This window comes from Juglans regia, chromosome 6 (assembly GCF_001411555.2).
Source record: "Juglans regia cultivar Chandler chromosome 6, Walnut 2.0, whole genome shotgun sequence".
Lineage (NCBI taxonomy): Eukaryota > Viridiplantae > Streptophyta > Magnoliopsida > Fagales > Juglandaceae > Juglans > Juglans regia.
Window position 1 is genome coordinate 9,525,212 of NC_049906.1, and position 21,407 is coordinate 9,546,618.

General features: G+C 35.9%; 1 protein-coding gene across 3 annotated transcripts; it reads right to left on the bottom strand.

Annotated features, from left to right (window-relative positions):
- Positions 1–313: 313 nt before the first annotated feature.
- LOC108987624 (phosphatidate phosphatase PAH2) lies at positions 314–10,044 on the bottom strand. 3 transcript variants are annotated; one of them, XM_035690873.1, is made up of 12 exons: positions 8,159–10,044; positions 7,041–7,899; positions 6,189–6,478; positions 6,023–6,096; positions 3,733–3,817; positions 3,165–3,251; positions 2,993–3,065; positions 2,568–2,611; positions 1,873–2,001; positions 1,683–1,784; positions 1,175–1,312; positions 314–800 (listed from the first exon to the last, which is right to left on the bottom strand). In XM_035690873.1, the coding sequence occupies exons 1-11, from the start codon at positions 9,317–9,319 to the stop codon at positions 1,256–1,258; spliced, it is 2,961 nt and encodes a 986-aa protein (XP_035546766.1). In that variant the 5' UTR covers positions 9,320–10,044; the 3' UTR covers positions 314–800; positions 1,175–1,255. The 3 variants fall into 3 exon arrangements, with proteins under 3 accessions (XP_035546766.1, XP_035546765.1, XP_018816102.2); XM_035690872.1 differs by having other exon boundaries at positions 314–436; positions 7,041–7,941; positions 8,159–10,043; XM_018960557.2 differs by having other exon boundaries at positions 7,041–7,941; positions 8,159–10,043.
- Positions 10,045–21,407: the final 11,363 nt, after the last annotated feature.

Consider the following 21,407-nt stretch of genomic DNA (forward strand, 5'->3'; position numbering starts at 1 on the left):
CTTCTCTCACAAAACCCTGCCTGAATTACAGACGACTCGAACAAAAGATTTTAAGAGATCTCCATTTATATAACTAGTAAGATCTCCATGTTTATGCGAATCCAAAAAAAGAGGGAGCCTTTGCATCAGATAGGTAATCTTATATATACATGTAATAATCATTGATCTCTCAAATCGATCTCACGAGTGACATAATTCCTTCTATTTTTTTGTTGAGAGAGAAAGACAGAAAGGTTGTTGAAATAGGATAACTTACTAGAACCAGTGGAATGGTACGGTAGAAAGAGTTGGTCCAAGCACGAGTTTGGGCTCTCTGAATTGAGCTATTTTACATTGACAAGACTTGAACTAGCCGCACTAACATCAGCAGCAGAAGATACACAGGACAAAAAGTATGACACGAAAGGGAAGAAGAGAGAGAGGGAGAGAGAACATCCTGTCATATGCATGGATGGAAATGAACAAGTAGTTATCACCTGAGAACTGATGAAGATAAATGATTTTGCATTTGAAGACACTTTTTAAACTAGCATGCCTAACTAATGTGATTTCAACAGAGAACTACATAAAACTGTTAGTAATTAATATGAACAGACTAAAAAATAGAAAATTTTCTCATTTTGATTTTAATCAAGACCCCAATTCTTCCCAAAAGAACCCCAAAAAATCTAGGTGTGACGGATCCAACTCCTCTAATGTAAATCTTCTGCAGATAATTTCAGGTTGCCAATATATCATCCATCCAAGTAAAAATATGAACAAAGTGGAACTTCTGCCATCAGCCTGGGTAAAGATATAACCTGTATGATTTGCCAGCAAAATAAAAGTCAATTACAACGCAAGATACCCAAATCCTAAAACCTTAACCACTGTGACTTTGGATCATGAAAAGACATCCCGACAATTATTATAACTTCGCAGCAGGCCCTGGATTAGTATACTCATCAGACTTGCCCACAAAATATGAAGTCCTTTCTCCGAAAGATCATTTTGTTTTGTTCACAAATCATTATGTACAATTTTTATAAACGAAAATTAGAAGTTTTAGTCTCATGACATTTTTTAGTAGATCAATCAGTTGTAACGACGGTCGAAATATTAGATCCTTGGAAGAAAACCCAAAATTTCATCCAGAGTTTTTGATAGATTATGCAAAGCTTGAATCAGAGTTTACCAGATAACTCCAGACAGGCACTTGCAACACCACTCCATCTCCACAACCAGAGGGTTAATCAATATGTGCATGCTGACAACTTCAACCATAGATAGCAGGAGGTGGCAACTTCCAGAAATTCCATGAATTAAAATCCTCCTGTAATCAGGGAGCCAAAAATTAACCACATCTGAAATTTACACATTTTTTTTCTGTGGTGAGAGGATGGGGCATGAAAGTTACTTCAGCTGAAATAAGCTCAATTTAGTCGAGATGGCTGGGTAGATAATGGTGGCGCATGGAAAGTTAGCCACAGTGACATCAGACTCAATTTAAAAGCTTCTTATTTGAAGGATAGTAAATTTAGGGACAAAATAGCAATAAAAGGGGGAAAGGAAATCTCTCCAAAACCAAGTAAGAACTAAAACCAAAGTGCTCAATTAACAGTTTCCAGGAGTGGAACAGAGGGGGAGTTGAAGTCTGACCTACATAATTGCAAGTCTCAATAGAATAGGGTTTTGAGCCAAACCTGCTCATCAGACGAGGTCATGGGTGGAAACATGCCATTCACAAGAGCATGAAGTGAACTATACGATCTTGTGTCAACACGGCGGTTTACAGCAACCTCACCCTGGAAACATCATTTATTACAAAGTTTGATACAACAATAATAGTGCCATTATCTTGCTATCTCAGAAACTATGATGGCCTTAAATTACCTTAGGATTAATAATAAAGATTTTTCCTAAGGGGATTCCAATCTTAAGGTAGCTGATTTCATCAGTATCTCTGTTTCCGAAACCAGCATAGAATGGATTGTAATCAGAAGGAAATAAATCCCTGATAACCTGGAAAATAGGAATAGTAAATATGCGTTAAACAACTCCTCTTTCAACTGCAATGGAACAAGGTAATTCATCAAGAATCCAATAGAGGATGCCTCCCACCCTCTATGTAAAGGGTGCATGTGGGTTTCAAAAGGAACTAGATAAGTTATCAACACCGACTCGCTAAGCATGTTTTCAGAAATTGTCAGCTAAAAGGATGCCATGAGATGGATTGGCAAAAGGAATAAACATCGTTTAAAAAGGAAAAAGAAAGGCTTCCAAAACATCATCCAGAAAAGAAAGAAAAAAAACACAAGTTTATTCTATCATTATTTTAAGTATACTATTTGGATGGTGGGGTTAATATATTCAGAGGAAAGAGCAAAAGAAACACAGATTCCATAATCATGTTTATTTAGAAACTTTACGTTAAAAGGATTCTGTGTGATGCATCAGCAAAAGGAGCAAATGTCATTTAAAAAGATTACCTCAAAATTTGATGAATTACATAACAGAATGATCAGGATGAAGACGTCGTACTTGTCTATGTGAAAAAAAAAACACACACACAATAGCAGGGAACTAACCTTTAAACATGAGATCTTGAATTCATGAGGAGCCCTCCTGATAACTGAGAGAACACAGAATACCTCAGATAAAACATTATAAATTAGAAACAATAATTGTTGACTAGAAATTTATATTTACAGTTAGAATGAATAAACATGGTCGGGAACTGAGTATTTGCTATGCAAAGGCCACAAAGACATCCTACTTGGGCAGTTGAACTATATATTTTGCACATATATGAGTTACTGAAGAGAGAAGGTTCAGATCCCACATTATCTTTAACGCAGCTCGCACAGAAAGTTTTATTATAAGGATTGGTGCAGCCACACCAAGGGACAAAAAAAAATGCTTGAAAATAAACAAAACAATTTACAAATAAAAGTTTCCCTGTAAAGGTTTTACGAAAAATTACGTATAACAAAATTATACAAGTACAAATTACCTTCTCTATATAGAGAAGGGAAAAGTCCATCAGGGGAAATAACAACAGGCCCTTCTGGTAGAGCCTTCCCATCCTGCACACATGAAAACAAGGAAACAAATAAAAAGTTTAGACTTTCATGATTTTGACAGTTTCAACTCAAGTAGAAAATCTGAATTTCTGTATGCATCACCTGCTTAAGGTTGAACAGAAATTGTCTAGTGTGATAAGCCTGAGAAATTGCACGTGCACTAAGAAAAAGCAATTGATACCCATTTTCCTGCAAAATACAGAAAAGAAAGGGGGATATTTTGGTTCCCTGTAGGACTATGTTGTTGCCAAGCATGATAACCATTTAATTAACCGACAGAAATTCTGTGAATTTTAATTATCCAACAACAACAAAACACCACAAAATGTACAAAATAAAATGATTCTATATGCATTTATAAACTCCAACAAGTGGCAATGAAACAAAAAGCAGCAGTTTACAGCTAGTAGCATGACTGTATATGTAGGATTGTGAGATTGTAGACTGGATAGCTTAGAGGGTATGAGTGTATTATAGCACTTAACTTGAATTGCATTGGCAGGACGATGAAAAGAAAGACTCGATAGTTTGGTATTCTAAGGATGAACTTCGCAATTTGCTTTTGTGGAACCTACCCCACCAGAGTCCTCCTCATGCACAATGAGTTATGTATGCATTGTGAAATATTGCCTCCAACCAGTAAATAATTTGAATATTGTATGCAACAAACCTTGATAGCTGAAAACAAATGTGCAACGCCTGTTTGTGACCAATCAACCCCAACCAAAGGCATGAACTGACCAAGAACATCCGATCTGTAATAACAATGCCATAAGAAACAATATGAATTGAATACAAGCAAAAACCTAGCCTTCAACAGAACTATGTCATAGGAGTTACCTATTGGAAGACTTTTCAAACAACAATATAGAATCATGCATGCCAATTTGATTACAGTACAGAGTGAGCCAAGAGTAGAATTATGAACAACAAGGAAGGTTGTGAGAAAGAAAGTATAAAGTAGATCATATTCATATAACCCATATCTGAGGAAGTTCAACAAAGAGTGGTCAATTTATTAACCAGCTAATGCTAAAAAGATATAGCGACTAAAATGAACAGAGGCTCCTTGAGAGAAAAAATAAGGACCGGGCTAGGATTATTGTAAACAAATAAAAAAATATGGTTGTCCCAACTCTCACATTGGAACCTAGACCATCACTATAGAATACCACGTCCCTAAATATGTAGCCTCATCCAACCACTTCGTTGCTCACTACATGTAATAACCCATGTTTAACTTACTAGACAATGAACAAAGGATCTTTCAATAAACTCCAACTACAGCCAAAAATGGGAGTGAAAAAAAAAGGCCCAGTGTAGATATTTTAATGCCTCCCACAAGCAGTGCCCCAAAGAAAGACCAGGAAAAAGAAATGCCTCTTTGAAGATGCTGAACCAATTTCTCAGGTCTCACTTCTCAACACTTGGAGCTATATCTTGCTTAAAACAACAACAAGAACTGTCCAAGGAAACACAACGCCAAAATCAAATGAAGGTATTCCTAGCTTTGACCTTTAAGCTAAAGGACAGCCCCATAAGGAATAGGTGAGTTCACAACTTTCCCAAGCAACAGCCATGCCTGGTTCATGTGTCACATCAACCTTTTTCAAAAACAACAGAAAATAAATTTGATATATCATAGCTTCCCTACCTTTTTACGCACCCAACGTCCCCTTTAAAAGAAAATAAAACGTAGCATGCTGTGATCTCAATAAATTTAACTGGATGCAGACTAGTTGCATAAGAAGCAAAAGAAGAAAACATATGCACAATGGCATTCCTGGGGGAAGCGGATTGGGGTAAAGAAAAGAGAAAAGAGAAAAATGAAAAAAGAAAAAGGGTGTTATAATAAACCAAGTTCTATAAAATAAAGCAAGAATGCAAGGCATTACGTTGTGAGAAGAAAAACACATCTACTGAAGGCTCAAAACTAGATAGGAAGAAAAAAGAAGCCGGGGCAGGCGGGGGGTTTGCTTGTTTACTTCAGAAGTCTTCATCACCCCATTGAGTAACTTGACTTTTTTCAACCATCCAAGAAGGCTGTAACTAGGAAGCACAAGGATACTTTGAAAATGCCAAAGTTTGAGTGACCAATACAGGTCAAACACGGGGTTAGAGATCGGAGACAGATGTGTTCAATCTTGTCTATTCACAAGTTGGATACTTATGAAAGCTAAACATGAATGATGGTGGCTTTATACTTTAGATATGTGTTTCTTTCCCGGCTACTATTCCTTGATATGTTTGTTTAGCATTTTGTACTTTTCATTATCTTTAAAATAACAAACTAATACATTTCATATTCACATAAAGGCATATTTATCTGTTCACTAACTAATGAGCCTTTGTCATCTGTATCCTACTTCTTCTAGAATTGTCGTGTCCCTGCCGTATCACATACATGCTCTGTATCCATGTTGGTGCTTCTTAGGATTATAAGAGGGAAAAGGGGTAAGTTATCATTGCAGAGAAGACAAGGGAGATTTAATTTATGGAAGATGCATCATATCGTTGACCGTAATATGATTTATCAATTAGGATGCAACATTTATCAGTAAGTTATGCACACATCGAGTAGGTTTACTAATGGTCTTACCATATAAAGAACAAGGAAACAAGTGCAATTTGAACAAGAGCTCATTGGCAATTGTCGAGTTATGATAGATATGATAAATATCTCAAAACTATTTAGTCATTCAATATTCAGTTTATTCATTGAATAAAGTTACAAACAAAATGGCAGCTAGTTTCCATTACCATTTAGTTATGTAAGCAATATGATTTCTTTCAGAGTTAAAAGTTAAATACCTAGCATTCTTCTTATTTCCTAATGTAACACTAGAATGCAAGCTTTAAAACTGAAAATCATAAAAAGAAGCTTCTAACTGTAATCATTTCCTAGAAACAATGCATCAAAGAAAATTCTACCGCACTATGGAGAAAGAGAATCCCCTTACTTTGTAATTGTTCCATCCACGTCTGAAATAACTATACGAGTGTTCCATTTCCACAAATATACACTCGCATCAACCTATTGAGTAGAATGATTATACATAAGCACAAATAATATGTGTTTTTGAAGAAGACTTTGGTTAAAAATTTCCAACTAAAAGACAGAATAACCTGCTGCTCGCCCAGCATCGCTGTGGAGAATGTGAAGGTCACTGTGTTCTTCCCTTCTTTCAGATTCAAGGATGCCAGTTGCTCAGACGTTGGAGTCATTGCCCTCACCATCTTGTTCTCCTGCTTCAGTCTAAGCAAATTTTTTTCTGCATTCACCCCCACAGTGCTCTCAGCATTAGAAGTTATACCATTTGTCAGAGCTGGTGGCATACCCTTCTTGGACCTTGATCTCCTGAAAGGCCAAATCCTCCAGCCTCCCTTGGAGGCAACACTGGATTTTGATGGATCTCCTGTAAGAATTTTGTCAACTTTGTCAACAGCAATCAAGCCTGTTGGTTCAAATATTCACTTCCAAATGAAACCATCCATAACACAATAGGACCAGCCACCTCCCATGGGAAATAATGGCCACCTATTATGACAGCTAGCCTATCATCCTTCAAAATCTCAGGGACCTAAAGAAGTAAACTTAGTTATATCCAACTTTTCCACTTCAAATGCTTACAAAGCAGCATCAGCCCCCATCCCTTCATACAACAAGTGCTTGCAAAGAGATATCTCTGCAGAAAGCACAATATATTGGACTTCTCCTGCTGTCTCCTCAAGAAGCATTTACAAAAGAGGAAGAAAATAAAACTATTCCATATTTTTTTTCATTGCAATTATAGGGATGTGTCATATTTAGACTAAAGCAGTAGGTAATAGAAAGTTTTAATAAAGACTAATTTAAATTTAAATTTTTAAAGAAAAATATAAAATGATGATTTCATTTTGGCGTCCAATCCCCCCAGAAAAGTAAATCAGATTCTCAAAATATGAATGCCATACATGTGATCATACAAGTTTCCTTACCCACAGCAGGACTGGCAAGGACATTTGTAGGCTCCCCCATATCCTCAGTATTTAGCTGCTCCACTGCCAATTGCAGATCGTTGTCCGACTTGATATAGCTTGAATCACATTTGTTCTGCAATTTTAAACTCAAGGATTTGTAACTTGAGTCCAGTGAGTGGCTGAGAGGATGATCAATGTTAAGTGCATTTGGATTTTCAGTGTGAGGACACAAATTGGGCAATGATTGTACCAGACGTCGACCTTCCTCACTGCAAACCATATGCTTTCTAGATATGATGATAGGGGTGGACGTTATCCTTAATTTTTCAGTCGAGTTTTCTAGATCAGACAGTGGATTCTCTTCAACTAATTTTTCCAGAGGCTGAGATGACCCATATCTTACATTGACTGATCCATTTGCTTCTTTAATGCGTTCAGGACTAAGAGAGACACTTTCTTTATCCACATGATCTCTTGATATTGACTCAACGCACTGCATCTCACTGATTCCGTCATTGTCACTGAAGAGAAGATGTTCTTCCTCTGAACTCCCTGATGGCACCATACTTGTTGCTTTTGTTGGTACACTGGTACCAATAGACTCCATAGAAGGTTGGAACTTGCTTGTGATTCCTTCGTCCTTATTTTCCATATCTTGAGCTTGATCAGCTGAGTTGCTTGAACTGGAAATGGTGCATGTGCTCGGTGACCCTACTTTATCAACTGAACTAAGTGTTGGGTCCACACTGACCATTTGGGTATAGAATTCTGCTACAGCTGGTGGCTCTTCAAGGTCCACGACATCACATTCATCTATGCAAGAGGAAGAAGGGCTTATTTGTAGAGAATGAATCTCACGGACCTCCACCGGCTCTGTCTGCAAAGCACCATCTTCAGCAACTTGAAGAATAAGTATATCCTGATAAAGAAATTCTTAAACCTTGGTGTCAACAAAGATACAAGTATATATCAGTTGAATAAACGGATACAGTTGGTATGTCATTTTCATTTGATTTTAAAACAGTTTTTCACTAGTAATGATTGAACAATTTGCAATGATTGTTTTATGATAAAAGGCCTAATCTTATTTAAATGTTCGTACATTTATTATACACCATGTTCAGGGAAAGATTTACCTCCAATAGCAGTTCAGCTGTTGAATGCAGCATTTCAGCATGGACGTGGACTTCCCCATGTCCTTCACTAGCAAGGTACATCGTTTCATGAATATGTTTGCCAGAACCATCCATTGCCACTATTGATCTCTCTGATGTTTTACAATATATTAAGGAGTGAACTCTATCTGTTCCACCCTCTTCATGGGAAATGCCACATCCGGGTAAACTATCCTGTACGTGGAAAGCCTGTTCTTCATCGATATACTGAACATGTTCATCATGTTCAGTATCCCCAACATCAGCCTTTCTTGATAATCGATACATCGTCTCGCATTTCCCTTCCAAGACACTTTCGCTTGACACGGATGTTACAGTAACTTGTTCAGGGGTGCTAAAACGAGATAATTCTTTACTGGTCTCCTCAACAAAACCCTGCAGATCCTCAAATCCAGGGAGAGAATTGCCCCCCATTTCCTCATTGCCATGCTCAGGTGAGCTGCCCTCGCCTTTCTCATCAGTAATCGGCACATCTTTGTGCGCAGTACCTTTCCAAGGCTGATTAAAGGCAAGATTAGTAGACCATTTAACCTCCAGGAGGTTGGCCGCCATCTCAGCACGCTCCAATGAATCTGCCCTTGTCGCCTCATCACCACCCGCTCCTTCCAGATAACCTTCCTCCCTCATCGACCTCCGGCCAAAAACACGCCCAAAAATCCTTGAACGCCGAGATTTAGACCTCGCCAAAACCTCCCCACTACTCCCATCAATCTTATCAACTGAATCCGACGCAGTGCTATCAAAATTGAAACTTTTGGAATTCACAGGCCGCCTATCATTCTGGGATTGCCCATCCGTCTCATCCCCAGAGGACAAAGAATATGATACAGTTTCCCCTTCTACTGCATCTACCTGTCTGAGAAAGTAAGCTTCTCCTTTATGATCCAAATACATGTGGAAATTAGCCTCGACTCCATTGACACCGATGTTGACCACCTTCTCCTTGGTTTTCAAAACCCCCTGAAATTTCCCAAACCGAACATACCATGGAGATGACTTGAAGCTCCCATCTTGCTGTTCAACTACAATTATGTCCACGGCTCCTCCAAATGGATGAAATGGGCCGGAAACAGTGTACACACCTCTGGTGATGTAGCTACCCAGCCTCTCCACCGCGTACATCTTTAGAACACACAAGTGATAATCTTTAGAACACCCGCGTAAATCCAATCATAATTTTTAAGAACTCGTCTGTTTGCCCACAAACATGTGAGGCTTAATCGATCAGCTTAAAAGATAGAGAAACCCCTTATTCAACTCTGCCAAAGTTTCACAGGATTGAAAACTCCCAGTACCCAAATCACGAAATCCCAAGATCACATCGCAGGTTGAGATGATTCCACCTCAAAATTTCCACAGTCGATCGGTCAAAGTAATTAATACGAAGATAAGATGAGAGGCAAAAGTCGACCACAAAAATCAAGTTTGGTATTTTCGACAACTCAAATTAAGACAAACAATTAATCGCTACTAATTCTCCCTCTCTCCCTCTCTTTCTCTCTCAAGAAAGGCTATGAATCGAAGGAACCCAATTAAAAACGGACCCCCGAGAAGAAGAATAGCAGTTGGTGCATTAAAAGCATATTCGCTTTTAATTATTCGAATGTGCGAAGCCCACATCATTGAATCCCCCAGCAGATAAACGATACCCCATTTAAACAAAATATAATCTTAATCATTAGTATTAGTTTTTTTTTTTTCATTCAAACTATAAAAATAAAAAATAAAAACTGAATGGGAAAACCAAATAGATGAGCCATGGAAAACCTATCTGAAGAAAAAGGAAGGCCAGGTTCGACAATAAACGGCCAAGTGCCTCTAGTTTCGCCCCTCGCGATCTCTAGACAGAACGGGAGAGAGTTTTTGGTGGTTCTTGGAAAAGTCGTGCATGGTGAGAGGTGACACGTAAGCATTGGATGTTAGAGTTAGGTGGAACAGTCTTAAAGTAGGGCGGGACCCTGAAATTGTGACAGCAAATTTTATGATACAACGTTCGTTCATTGTCTTTCCAAGTTCTTAACTTCTTACCTCACGTTGTCACGTATGAATCATCCACCTGATTCGTGAATGAAAATTCCCCCCACTGTTCTGTTCTGTTCTAACTTCCAACTGTGTAGTGTGTTGAATACAGTTGTGCTTTTTAATTTTTATTTCTCCTTCCTCTTTTATTATAATAATAATAATAATAATAATAAATTAGAAGCTACAGACTTACAGCGGTAGGTTAATTATTATTATCTAAGAATTCTCTTACAAAATGAAAAATAAAATAGAGTACTCATAGAAATAACAATCCCTGGGATGTAAAAAATAAATCGGTTGAACTGACCGTACCGAATCGATGTGTAATCTAGCGGGTTTAGTATCGGTTCTTAAGAATTAAAGTCGGTCTAAAACTGATTCGATAACGATTTTCATATTTTAAAAATCAATTAGAATCGAATTAGGCTTGTGTGTGTATATATATATATATTAATTTGTATATTATATATAAAATATTTTTTATTTAAGTTCTTATATTTTTGTATTCTAATGTAAGATATATCAAGGGAGTAATAGGGACTATGCAAGGAATTGATAAAGAAAAGCAGTTTTATTTGATCTTTATCATAGTCGGTTTTGTGTGAGTGCAACTTGATTTTTATTGTTGGGAAAAGATCGGTAGTAAGCAAGATTTATCTGATTGAATTACTCACAAACTTTGCCTATGTGTATTAGAATAGAGGATTCTGTTATGCACTCTACATCACAGGAAAAGGAGAATGTCAAGTCATCCCCACAAACAAATCATATTCTATAAGATAAAACATAGCATTTCAGTTTGTAGGAATTCTGTTATTTTGTTTTTGCCTCCGATGATCAGTAACCAATTTGATTCGATTCGTTTATTCCTTTGTAAAGTGTGTATAGAAACACACTCTCCCTTATAATGAAAAGTGAGAGGAAATATAGAAAAATTCCAATGCTCTAACATGGTATTAGAGCTCTGTGACTAACAGTCACACTGATCCATGGTTGCGCCGGCATCCTCTCCAATCCCTTCGAGCTCTTCCATCGCCTTTTCTTTCTCTCACATTGTTATCATCAAATTAACAGCTGAAAATTATCTCTTATGGAAGGTCCAAATTACTACCTATCTTAGAGGGCAAGATCTTTACTCCTATGTTGATGGCACTCTTCCTTGTCCCTTTGAAATTTTGCCTGACACCTCGAATGCCACACCTAAAGCAAACCCAAAATTTCTCTCCTAGAGGCGCACTAACCAGCTTGTCCTGAGTATCATGTTCTCCTCACTCTATAAATCCATCATTGGTCATGTTCTATCTACAAACACGGCTCGAGAACTATGGCTCTCTCTTGCCTCCATGTTTGCTTCCCACTCTCAAGCGAAGGAGTTTCAGGTCCACTTCCAGCTTACTAACCTCTCACGAGGTGATCAATCCATTTCTGAATATTTTGGGAAGGTTCGCTCTCTTGCCGACACCTTGGTTGCTACTAGTAGTCCTCTCCCCGGTAAAGAGTTTGTCACTTACTTACTTTACTGGACTATGACCTGCTTACCTGTCACCACAAGGGTTGAGCCCCTCTCTTCCCATGAGTTGTATCAACTGTTGCTTATTCATGAAAGTCATATTTCTCACATTGGAATGAGCATTGTCTCCTTTATTGAGCCTTCGGCAAATTTCAGTGCTACTGGAACTCGTGACCAGCGTGGCCAATGCTTCACTCGTGGTGGTCATCAAGGTCGTGGTAGAGGTCGTTCCAATTACAATAACAATGGCCGTGGTGGACACTACTCTTCCTCATCTCCAAGCAATAATCAACAAACATATACTGCTCATCGCCCCACATGTCAAGTTTGTAACAAATCAGACCATGTTGCCCTTCAATGCCGTCATCATTTTTATCACTCCTATCAATTTGAGGCTCCACAATCGTTCTCTGCCAATTACACTACTCCTGGCTCCTTCTCAGATGCTACTTGGTATCCTGACTTAGCTGCCACCCATCATATTACCCATGATTTGAGCAACTTGAATCTCTCTTCCAAGCAGTACACTAGTTGTGAGACTATCTGAGTTGAAGATGGTTCTGGCCTCCCTATTCAGCACTTTGGTGACTCTTCTTTTGCTTCTCATTCCTCTTCATTTCTTCTTCATAATTTTCTTCATGTTTCGTCCCATTACCAAAAGTCTTGTTTATGTGCTTCAATTTTGTGTTGATAATTCATGTTTCTTTGAATTTCACTCTTCCCACTTCTCTGTGAAGAACAAGAGGAAGGGGAAGCTCCTCCTCATTGGTCCCACGCGTGACAGTCTTTATGTATTTCCTCTTGCGCTACCCTCCTCCTCCTCGCCTTCTGTCTATCTTGGAGAACGCACATCTCTTGCTCAGTGACACTGTAGGCTTGGCCATCCTTCCCTTGCTCTTGTCTCTTGTGTTCTGTATGCCAACCGTTTGCTTATTTCTTCAGCTGCTTCTACCTTCCAGTGTCCGAAATGCCTTGTGGCTAAGAGTCACATCAGCTCTCTTTTCGTGCCAGTGAGGCTACTTATTCTAGGCCCTTAGAACTTATTTGTGCAAACCTTGGGGACCTACTCCTTTTCTTTCTCGCGGTGGTTTTAAATACTATGTTTCCTTTGTTGATCATTTCACTAGGTTTACTTGGTTATTTCCCCTTAAATTTAAATATGATGTTCTTAATGTGTTTTCCACTTTCTTGCCATTCTTGAACGTTTATTCAACACAAATTTAATTACTCTCCAAACTGATGGTTGTAACACCCTGTATTTTAGTGTATTATTACTGAAAGATTATTTTTGTTTATTCAAAAATTTATTCTTTTATTTTAAAATTGTTGGATTTTTAGTGGGTTTATTTTATGATTTTTAATTTTGTAAAAATTATATTTTGAAATGCTTTCTTATTATTAATTATTGTTATACGTTTAAAATCTTTTTATTCTAAATTAATTACTGTGGGATTTAATTATTTTAATTTCACTTTACTATTACGTTTAAATTATTTTATTTAACTTGTGGTTTTGAAATCATTTCCGTTGGATCATTTTTGTGACCCAACATATGAGGATTGGACCTCATTTCTTTCCCTCCATTTTTCTTCCCTCTCCTTTTCTTTTCTTCTTTCTTTCTTTTTCTTCTTTTTCCTCTGCTTCCCGCGCGACGTTGCCCCTCCCTCTCTCCGTCTGTTCCTTCTTCTCCACCCAGCGCTGTCGTGAGCCGGCGGTGATCGACACCGCCCAGCCCATTAGCTTCCCTACCGGCCGACGACACTACCCCGCCAACCTCAGCTCCTCTCGCGCCGCCGTTAGCCACCACGAGCCTCTCCAAGCCGCGGCCACCATTTGCTCTAGCGCCGCCGTCACGCCACCATTGGCCACCATCTTTTCACCACTTCATCATCGACCTCTTAGCAACCCATTGGACCCAACCCCACCTCCGATCCGTCATCGGTGAAGCATTTTCAACAACATTTCCGTTTTGGGCTCTTTGGTCTTCTACCGCCGCCCACGCCGCCACCCACGGCCAACCTTCACTACCACTAGTTTCACCAACCTCCCTAGACCCTACTCTATCATTCTTGGGTCTTCGTTTGTCTCCGTTGAAAAGTGGGTATTTGAGACCCACGGCCACAGTGCATTTTGCACTGTTACGTTGCTCAGACGTCACTTCTTGCAATTTCATGATCCTTCGAAAATTGCTATATTACACTGTAACTATTTCTCCAAAGAACTTTCGTGATTTAAATGTATTTTTACACTAACTCATTTCATTGTATTTGGTTGGACATGCCGGACTGAGTCCGAGGAGTATGGGGGTCGGATGGATTGGTGATTGGATTTGTTTGTATAATTGATTGGGTTGGTAATTGTTGGTTTGGATATTGTGTTGTTCATGTACATTGCATTTTGCACGCATGATCATGTTTGTAAAGGAAAACTAGGTTTTCGTGTATTACATTCATATTCATGTGTTTATAAAAACTGGATTTTCATGTGAGCATAGATTTTGGGTGCATGTGTATCACGACCCCAAGTCGAGATGGAGCATTATCTTGGTGGAGCTCCTCTGGTTACTCAGGAGCGGAATATACTGAGTAACGTTCCCTGGATTGTTGCTGGGTGACAATGGGATCGGACGAGATGGTCTCGTGCCGACTCTGTGATCCTTTTGCTGGCAGGGACTAGAGGATGTCTGGCCATGAACGCGCTGGGTGCGGAACTGGGCATCGCTAGTTGCGTAGTGGGTGCTTGGCCATGAACGCGTTGGGCGAGGAACTGGGCATCGCTACGAAGCCAGGAAATGCGGATGGTCCCTAAGGGAGACCATGGTGCATATGGTAATAATGGATTAATGAACTATTTTCTGGGAAAATAGTGTGTGTTGAATTTTGTGTAAATCATTTTTTGAAAAAATGTTTTACGGATATTTTGGGCCAAATGGGATTTTGGCGTGTGTTGGAAAATAATCATTTTCGGGAAAAATGATGTTTTGAGAAAAATGTATATTTCATCATATGCATGCATGTTGGTAGATTTTGATGCAGATGAGGAGGATGAGGGCGAGCCTGAGGAGACGGCTCCGCCCGAGGAGTGATCTGGGATCACTTGCTTGGTTATTTGATTTTACTGTATTGTATTTTAATTTTGGATAACTGTATAACTACTTTTTAAACCTTACTGATGTTTAGATTGTATTTAAATTCTGGTACTTGGTTGACTAATCCACTGCATTATTTTGTACACCGTTGTATGTACACACACACTTGGCACTATGGTTGGGATGCATGACCGCGTTGTCACCATCCTGGCGTCTCAATTCTCGTGTTTCCTTACCTAAGGGTCGGAAAAATGATGGCAAGATTTTGGTGGGGTCAGAAAAAAGAGGAGCATAAAATTCACTGGATGAGTTGGGCTAAGATGTGTGAGACTAAGTAGGCTGGGAGAATGGGTTTTAAGGATCTTAAAACCTTCAATGATGCTCTCTTAGCCAAGCAGGGATGGAGGATTATGCAAGAAACTACTACTTTGCTACACCAAGTTTTTAAAGCCAAGTACTTCCCAAGGGTTCAGTTTTTTTATTCAAAACTAGGTTATAATCCCTCTTTTGTATGGAATGGGATATGGGAAGCCAAAAAGCATATGGCATTGGGGTGTAAATGGAGAGTGGGCACTCGTAAGTCAATTAATATATGGAGGGACTATTGGATTCCTGGTTACACGACACCAGCTAACAATATGAGAGAAGAAGAGATTACTGACAACAATGTAATCGTGGACAATTTAATTAACCCTTAATAACAAGTAGTAAAATGTTGAGAAAGTGAGAATAATGTTACCTACACCAACAACTAATGATGTGTTGAAACTGATTCTTAGCCCTAGTACACCAGACAATAAATTAATCTGGGTCCCTGAAAAAGGTGAAAATTTAGTGTGAAAAGTGCATACAGGTTATTTAGAGAATCCAAAAAGATCAACATGGAAGGTGAGTGCACAAAGATTATGTCCTTGCAGAAATTGTGGAGTAGTATATGGACTATGCAACTCCCCAGCAAGATTAGGATCTTTGTTTGGAAAGCTTGAAAAGAGATTCTACCTACTAAGCATAATTTTGAGGAGGAGACATGAACTGAATGAAGAGATGTGCCAATTATGTGGATATGAGGTAGAGGATGTGGCCCATGCCCTTTGCTACTACCCAACCCTCCAAGAATGTTGGGACAAGTATATGCCTATTGTTAGATCAGTAAGCTCTTTCAAACAGTATGGTGATATTACAGGCCACCTAAGTGGGATAGGGAGCAAAGGAGGAGTTGAATTATTTTTTCTAATATCTTGGAGCTGTTGCTACAGAAGAAATCTATTAACTTTTAAGAACAAGTGCAAGCAATTGGGCATGCTCTGGCTATGCAGAAGGCTTTTAAAGAGACTAAAGGAAAGCCACTAAAATTGGTGAGACAACACTGTCATTGGGAACATCCCCCTCTAGGGGTGTTTAAATTAAATGTTGATAGAGCCATGTTTCCAACACATCATAATGCAGGTATTGGAGCAATTCTTAGAGATTGCCAGGGTGAGGTACTTATGACAGCTAGTAAGAAAGAGCAGGAAGTCAGAGATGCAACAGGGATCAAGATGCTAGCTATCCTCAAGGGTCTGAGTGTCCACTTGGGGATCAACAATCTCATCATTGAAAGTGACTCTTTGATCATAGTGAAAGAGTTGCAACAGGCTGAACCTTCCATGTCTATGTTAGGCAATGTCATGAAGGATACCAAGGAGTTGATGGCACGATTTCAAAGCTGTGAAGTTAGACATGTGGGAAGGATGTGTAGTGCAGCTACACATAGGCTTGCTAGATTTGCTTGGAATGTCAAATTACATTAGCTTGTGTTGGGGATATTTCCCTGATGTAATTTCTCAAGTCCTTTAAACTGATAAATATTTGTAAGGCCGATGTCTTTTAATAAAATTTGTTTTCTATAAAAAAAAAAAAAAAAAAAATTGTTAGTCCACCTAAAAGCCTATCTAGTTTATTCTTCAAAGATCTATTTTCCTTATTGAAAATAGATGTTGTAGGTCCACTTGAAAGCCTATCTAGATTATTCTTCAAAACATGAGACAATTCCTATATGTACCATTGACCAACATTAATTTAACTATCATATAATTAATGTTACATCAAAACACATGAGTCTTGTTATAAGTAAAATTATAAGTACATGTAGCACTACTCATGATCTAATGCTAATTATGGGCTTCTATATATATACTTTATTTATTCTCTCTTAACAGTTCTCTGTCCTTAAGGTTCTATTCTCTATTCCTATGTCTTTTTCACGCATGCATGGCTTCCTCCACCAAAGACTAAACATCAAACATTTCCATTGGTCCCGCTTTATTCATCCTCACAACCTTTGTTGCAGACTCCATTATCTCGATTCTCTACCATTTTGCCACCCCCACCAGTTTAATGATAAACATTAATTTTAAAATATTTTATTTACAATAAAATACTAAAAAAAGTATAAATTAGATTGTGATCAATTATTTTTTTGTTATAATAAGTCAAAGCAAAGCAAAAAGTAACACTAAAAGAGTAATGTTACTGTATCGATCCTAATTTGTATCACTTACTTTGCCCTCTAATTTAAAAAATTTAAAGTACAAACATAAAAAATTAGAGGAAATCTAGGATTTAGGACTTGTTTGTTTATGTTATTTTAAATATATATTTTTTAATAGGCCACGTGCCACCACATATGGTGCCACGTCAAAGGGCAAAGCGAGTAGTATAAATTAAGGACATAGTAGCATTACTCCATTTTCATGAACTTATTCACATGCAGCCTGATCATTATTATTATTATTATTTTTAAAAAACAACTTGATCATTATTAATTAAGATTCTAGCTCACTCGTTTGCTTGTTCTCAAAAGAAAATTGATATTTACAGTTATAGAATGTACAAACATCATGTACTCTTTTTGAAAAGAGAAATTCTATTTACAGTCTTGAAATAGGGACTGCATGTGTAGGCACATACTTAAATGAGAGAAAACATTATTTTAAGAGAGATAATTTTGTAATTTCCCAAGTGGGGACTGTACTTAACATTGCTCTTTTAAAAAAAATGAATAAATATGAGACCCATATGAAAATTTTAATTTTTTAATAGTAAAAAAAAAACAAAAAACCAAAAGCTTACAAAAATGGAGCAAAAAAATATAAAACCCAATACAATACAAACTGAAACAAATATATAATACAAAGATACTCATTATTCTTCATGTAAAAAACACAAGGACATGATCTATTAACCTATTATTAACCAAATATACAAATCCAACAATATATACAAAAAATAATAATAATCACCATTCCAAAAATATAAATTTTGAATCCGCTTGCTCAAAATATACCAACCAAAATATAAAAATCGAAAAAATAAAGCTGAAAGACATATACAAACCTCAAAGCAACTAACTCCAAATAAGAGCACTCTCATTGGAATAGCTAAATTAAAGTATATTTTTGATGAATGTAAGATGAATTTAACTTTTAGCTATTCCATTTATATAAATCTCCACATTGGAATAGCTATTTTTTCATTATATGACAATAAAATAATATAAGATGAATTTAATTTTAACTATTCACATCAAATCTCCAAATTGAATTATCCATTTATTCATTATATAGTAATGAGTAATTAATAATTTTGAAAAATTTTTAATTTTTTTAATTATAAATTTATTTTATTTTATCATATTTTACTATTCATAATATTATATATTAATTTGTAATTGTATTCTAATTATATTTTTTTAATTGTTATTTAAAATGGAGAGAGAAATAATTAATATTAAAAGGAGAGAGAAAGAAATAATATAAAAAGGATTTGATGAATGAATAGTGTGTTCCAAATTTAGAAATTAGTTTGGATATTACTGTAACTATATTCCAAATATTTGGAATATAACTAATTCAATGTGAACAATTTATTGACCTAATAGCTAAATTCTCATTGGATTTAACTTTTAGCTAATCCAATGAGAATGCTCTAAGAAACTACCAACCAAAATATACAAACTGAAAAAAAGAACTAAAAGACATTATACAAACCTAAAAACAGCATAAATTCCAAATAAAAAACTCCAAATTTCCTGCATGAAACAAACCAACAAATCAAATTAATTAAAGGGAAAAAAAAAAACCCACCAAAACATCAAAACATGAAGAAAAAAAAAAAAACTGGAAGTCATCTATTTTTTTCAGAAACGAACCCAAAAAACCGGATCCTTTTTTTTTTTTTTTTCCATTGTTTTCTCAAACAATTTCCGTAAACATTTTTTAAGAGATAAATAAAAATCTCTTTAGTGATGATCTATTAAGTCCAATTTTTTTTTTCGTTTTGCTTCTTTTTTTGCAAACACTTCTTTAAATCCCTTAAAAATTATTAAAAGACAAGTAGAAATAACAAACCCAAAATATACAAATCCAACAATATATATAAAAAAAAAAATACTCAACTTTCTAAAATTATAAATTTTCAATCCACTTGCTCAGAAAAATACCAACAGCAATATACAATCCGGGGGGGAAAAAACTGAAAAATGTATACAAACCTCAAACCAACACAAACTCCAAAGAGCGGCACTAGAGCCACCGCTCTCAGCTACCGCTGGTAGCTACTGTTAACAGTTTTGTGATTTTTATTATTTTTTATATTTTTATATGTATTTTTTTAATATATTTAAATATTTTTAAAAAAATAAAAAAATTTATAATATTTTTAAAAAATATTTACTTAATTATTAAATAAAAAATAATAATAATAAAAAAATAAAAAAAAATAGAGCGATAAAAACTAAAACTCATTAGTAAATTATTCAATTCCAAATTTTCTGTAAGAAACAAACCAATAAATTAAATTAATTAAAGTAAAAAAACCACCAGAACATGTTGAAAAAATTGAAAATCATCTATTTTTTTCAGAAAACAAACTAAAAATTTAATTCTATGACAAAAATAAACCAACAAATCAAATCAATTAAAAGGAAAAAATAAAAAAACAATAACTTGATGACATGCAAACGAAAACGATAATTAAAGGAAAAGACCCTAACCGATTGACACACATACCCATCAGCCTGACTCACCGTCCCTTCCCCCAACACTCAACCCATCCCCCTCAACCTGACACAAAAACCCATCAGCCGATATATTTCCCCAAGACTCAAACCGTCCCTTTCCCACCCCCCAAACACTAAAAGACCATTATAGACACACAGTACACGGATGAAACACACAGATAGACTCTTAACAAAAGGACAAAAACGACATAACACCCAAAAAAGCAGAAGGAAAAAATGGATGAACAACTGCTACTGTTCTATCATTATTACAAATTTGTAGGAAGCTTGGAAAACGCCTTTTTAAAACTCGATCAATGGGGCTTTTCAATATTACAAGGTTGTTTCAGTTCTAGTTTGTTTTTATAAATAAGATGAAATAAGATGAGTTGAGATTAAAGTTAAAAAATTAAATAAATTATTATTAAAATATATTTTTTAATATTATTTTTATTTAAAATTTTGAAAATTTTAAATTTTTTATTTTATTATATTTTATATTAAAAATTTAAAAAATTATAATAATTAGATAAAATAAAATGATACGTTTGTTAAGAACAAACGAGACCTCAAATTTTTGGATTGTTGCATGCCCTTCAATGGATGTCGCTCACTATAAAGTGTTTAACTTTAAGTACCCACCAAATGATCACGTCTGCAATGTGATTTTTGGCATAGTTTTCAACCAAAAGTTGCTAGTTTCAGACACTGAATGATGTCTGAAATGTTAGCTAGGGATGTACACAGATTCCTCACATAAATCTATAGTCTTTTTATTGTTCACAAAGAAATGTGTTCCTTAGAGCACTAAAAGTTAAATTTAATGAGTATTTAATTATTAAAGAGTAAAATATGTTCATATTAGATTAGTCAAATTTTAAATATTTGAAATTTAGATACAATGACTTTCAAAAATTTTTCTAAATTTGAAGGTTACTGTACATACATCAAATACATATTTTATTAATTATTTCTCTCTTCCTTTCTTTCTATCACATATTTTATCACAATTAATATATTAATTTGACTTAGTGATATATTAATTTAATAAGAACATGATTATTAATTAACATATAATAAGTAGAATAGTAAAATATAATAAAATTAAATATTTTTAAAATTATTAGTTATTCATTACTCTATAATGAATAAATGTATAATCTAATATGAAGATTTAATATGAATAACTAAAACCAAAATTAAATTCATCTTATATTATTTTATTATTATATAATAAAAAAATAACTTTTCCAATATAGAGATTTATGTGAATGAAATAGTTAAAAGTTAAATTTATTTTATATTCATCAAAATTATCCTTTAACTTTGAATAATCCAATGAGAGTACTCTAACAAGGCTCATTTCCAAAAGGATAGCACCTTCAATTCTCCTTCTCTCGATCTCTAGCACTCAGTCGTATATTCTCTAAAAACTTTATACCAAAAAATGCGAGAGATAGGAGCCTATTCTCCTCCGACCCTGATCACCTGCGGTATTTGTTCAAATATCCTTTATTTTTCTACTTAGCTCATATATACCTTTTACTATTTG

Excerpts from the sequence above, each read along its gene's own strand:
- LOC108987624 (XM_035690872.1), bottom strand. The coding sequence starts at position 9,319 with ATGTACGCGGTGGAGAGGCTGGGTAGCTACATCACCAGAGGTGTGTAC. Across the intron at positions 2,002-2,567 it reads TCAAGATCTCATGTTTAAAG|GTTATCAGGGATTTATTTCC; the intron begins GTTAGTTCCCTG and ends CCTATTTTCCAG. Across the intron at positions 1,313-1,682 it reads TGACCTCGTCTGATGAGCAG|GAGGATTTTAATTCATGGAA; the intron begins GTTTGGCTCAAA and ends CCCTGATTACAG.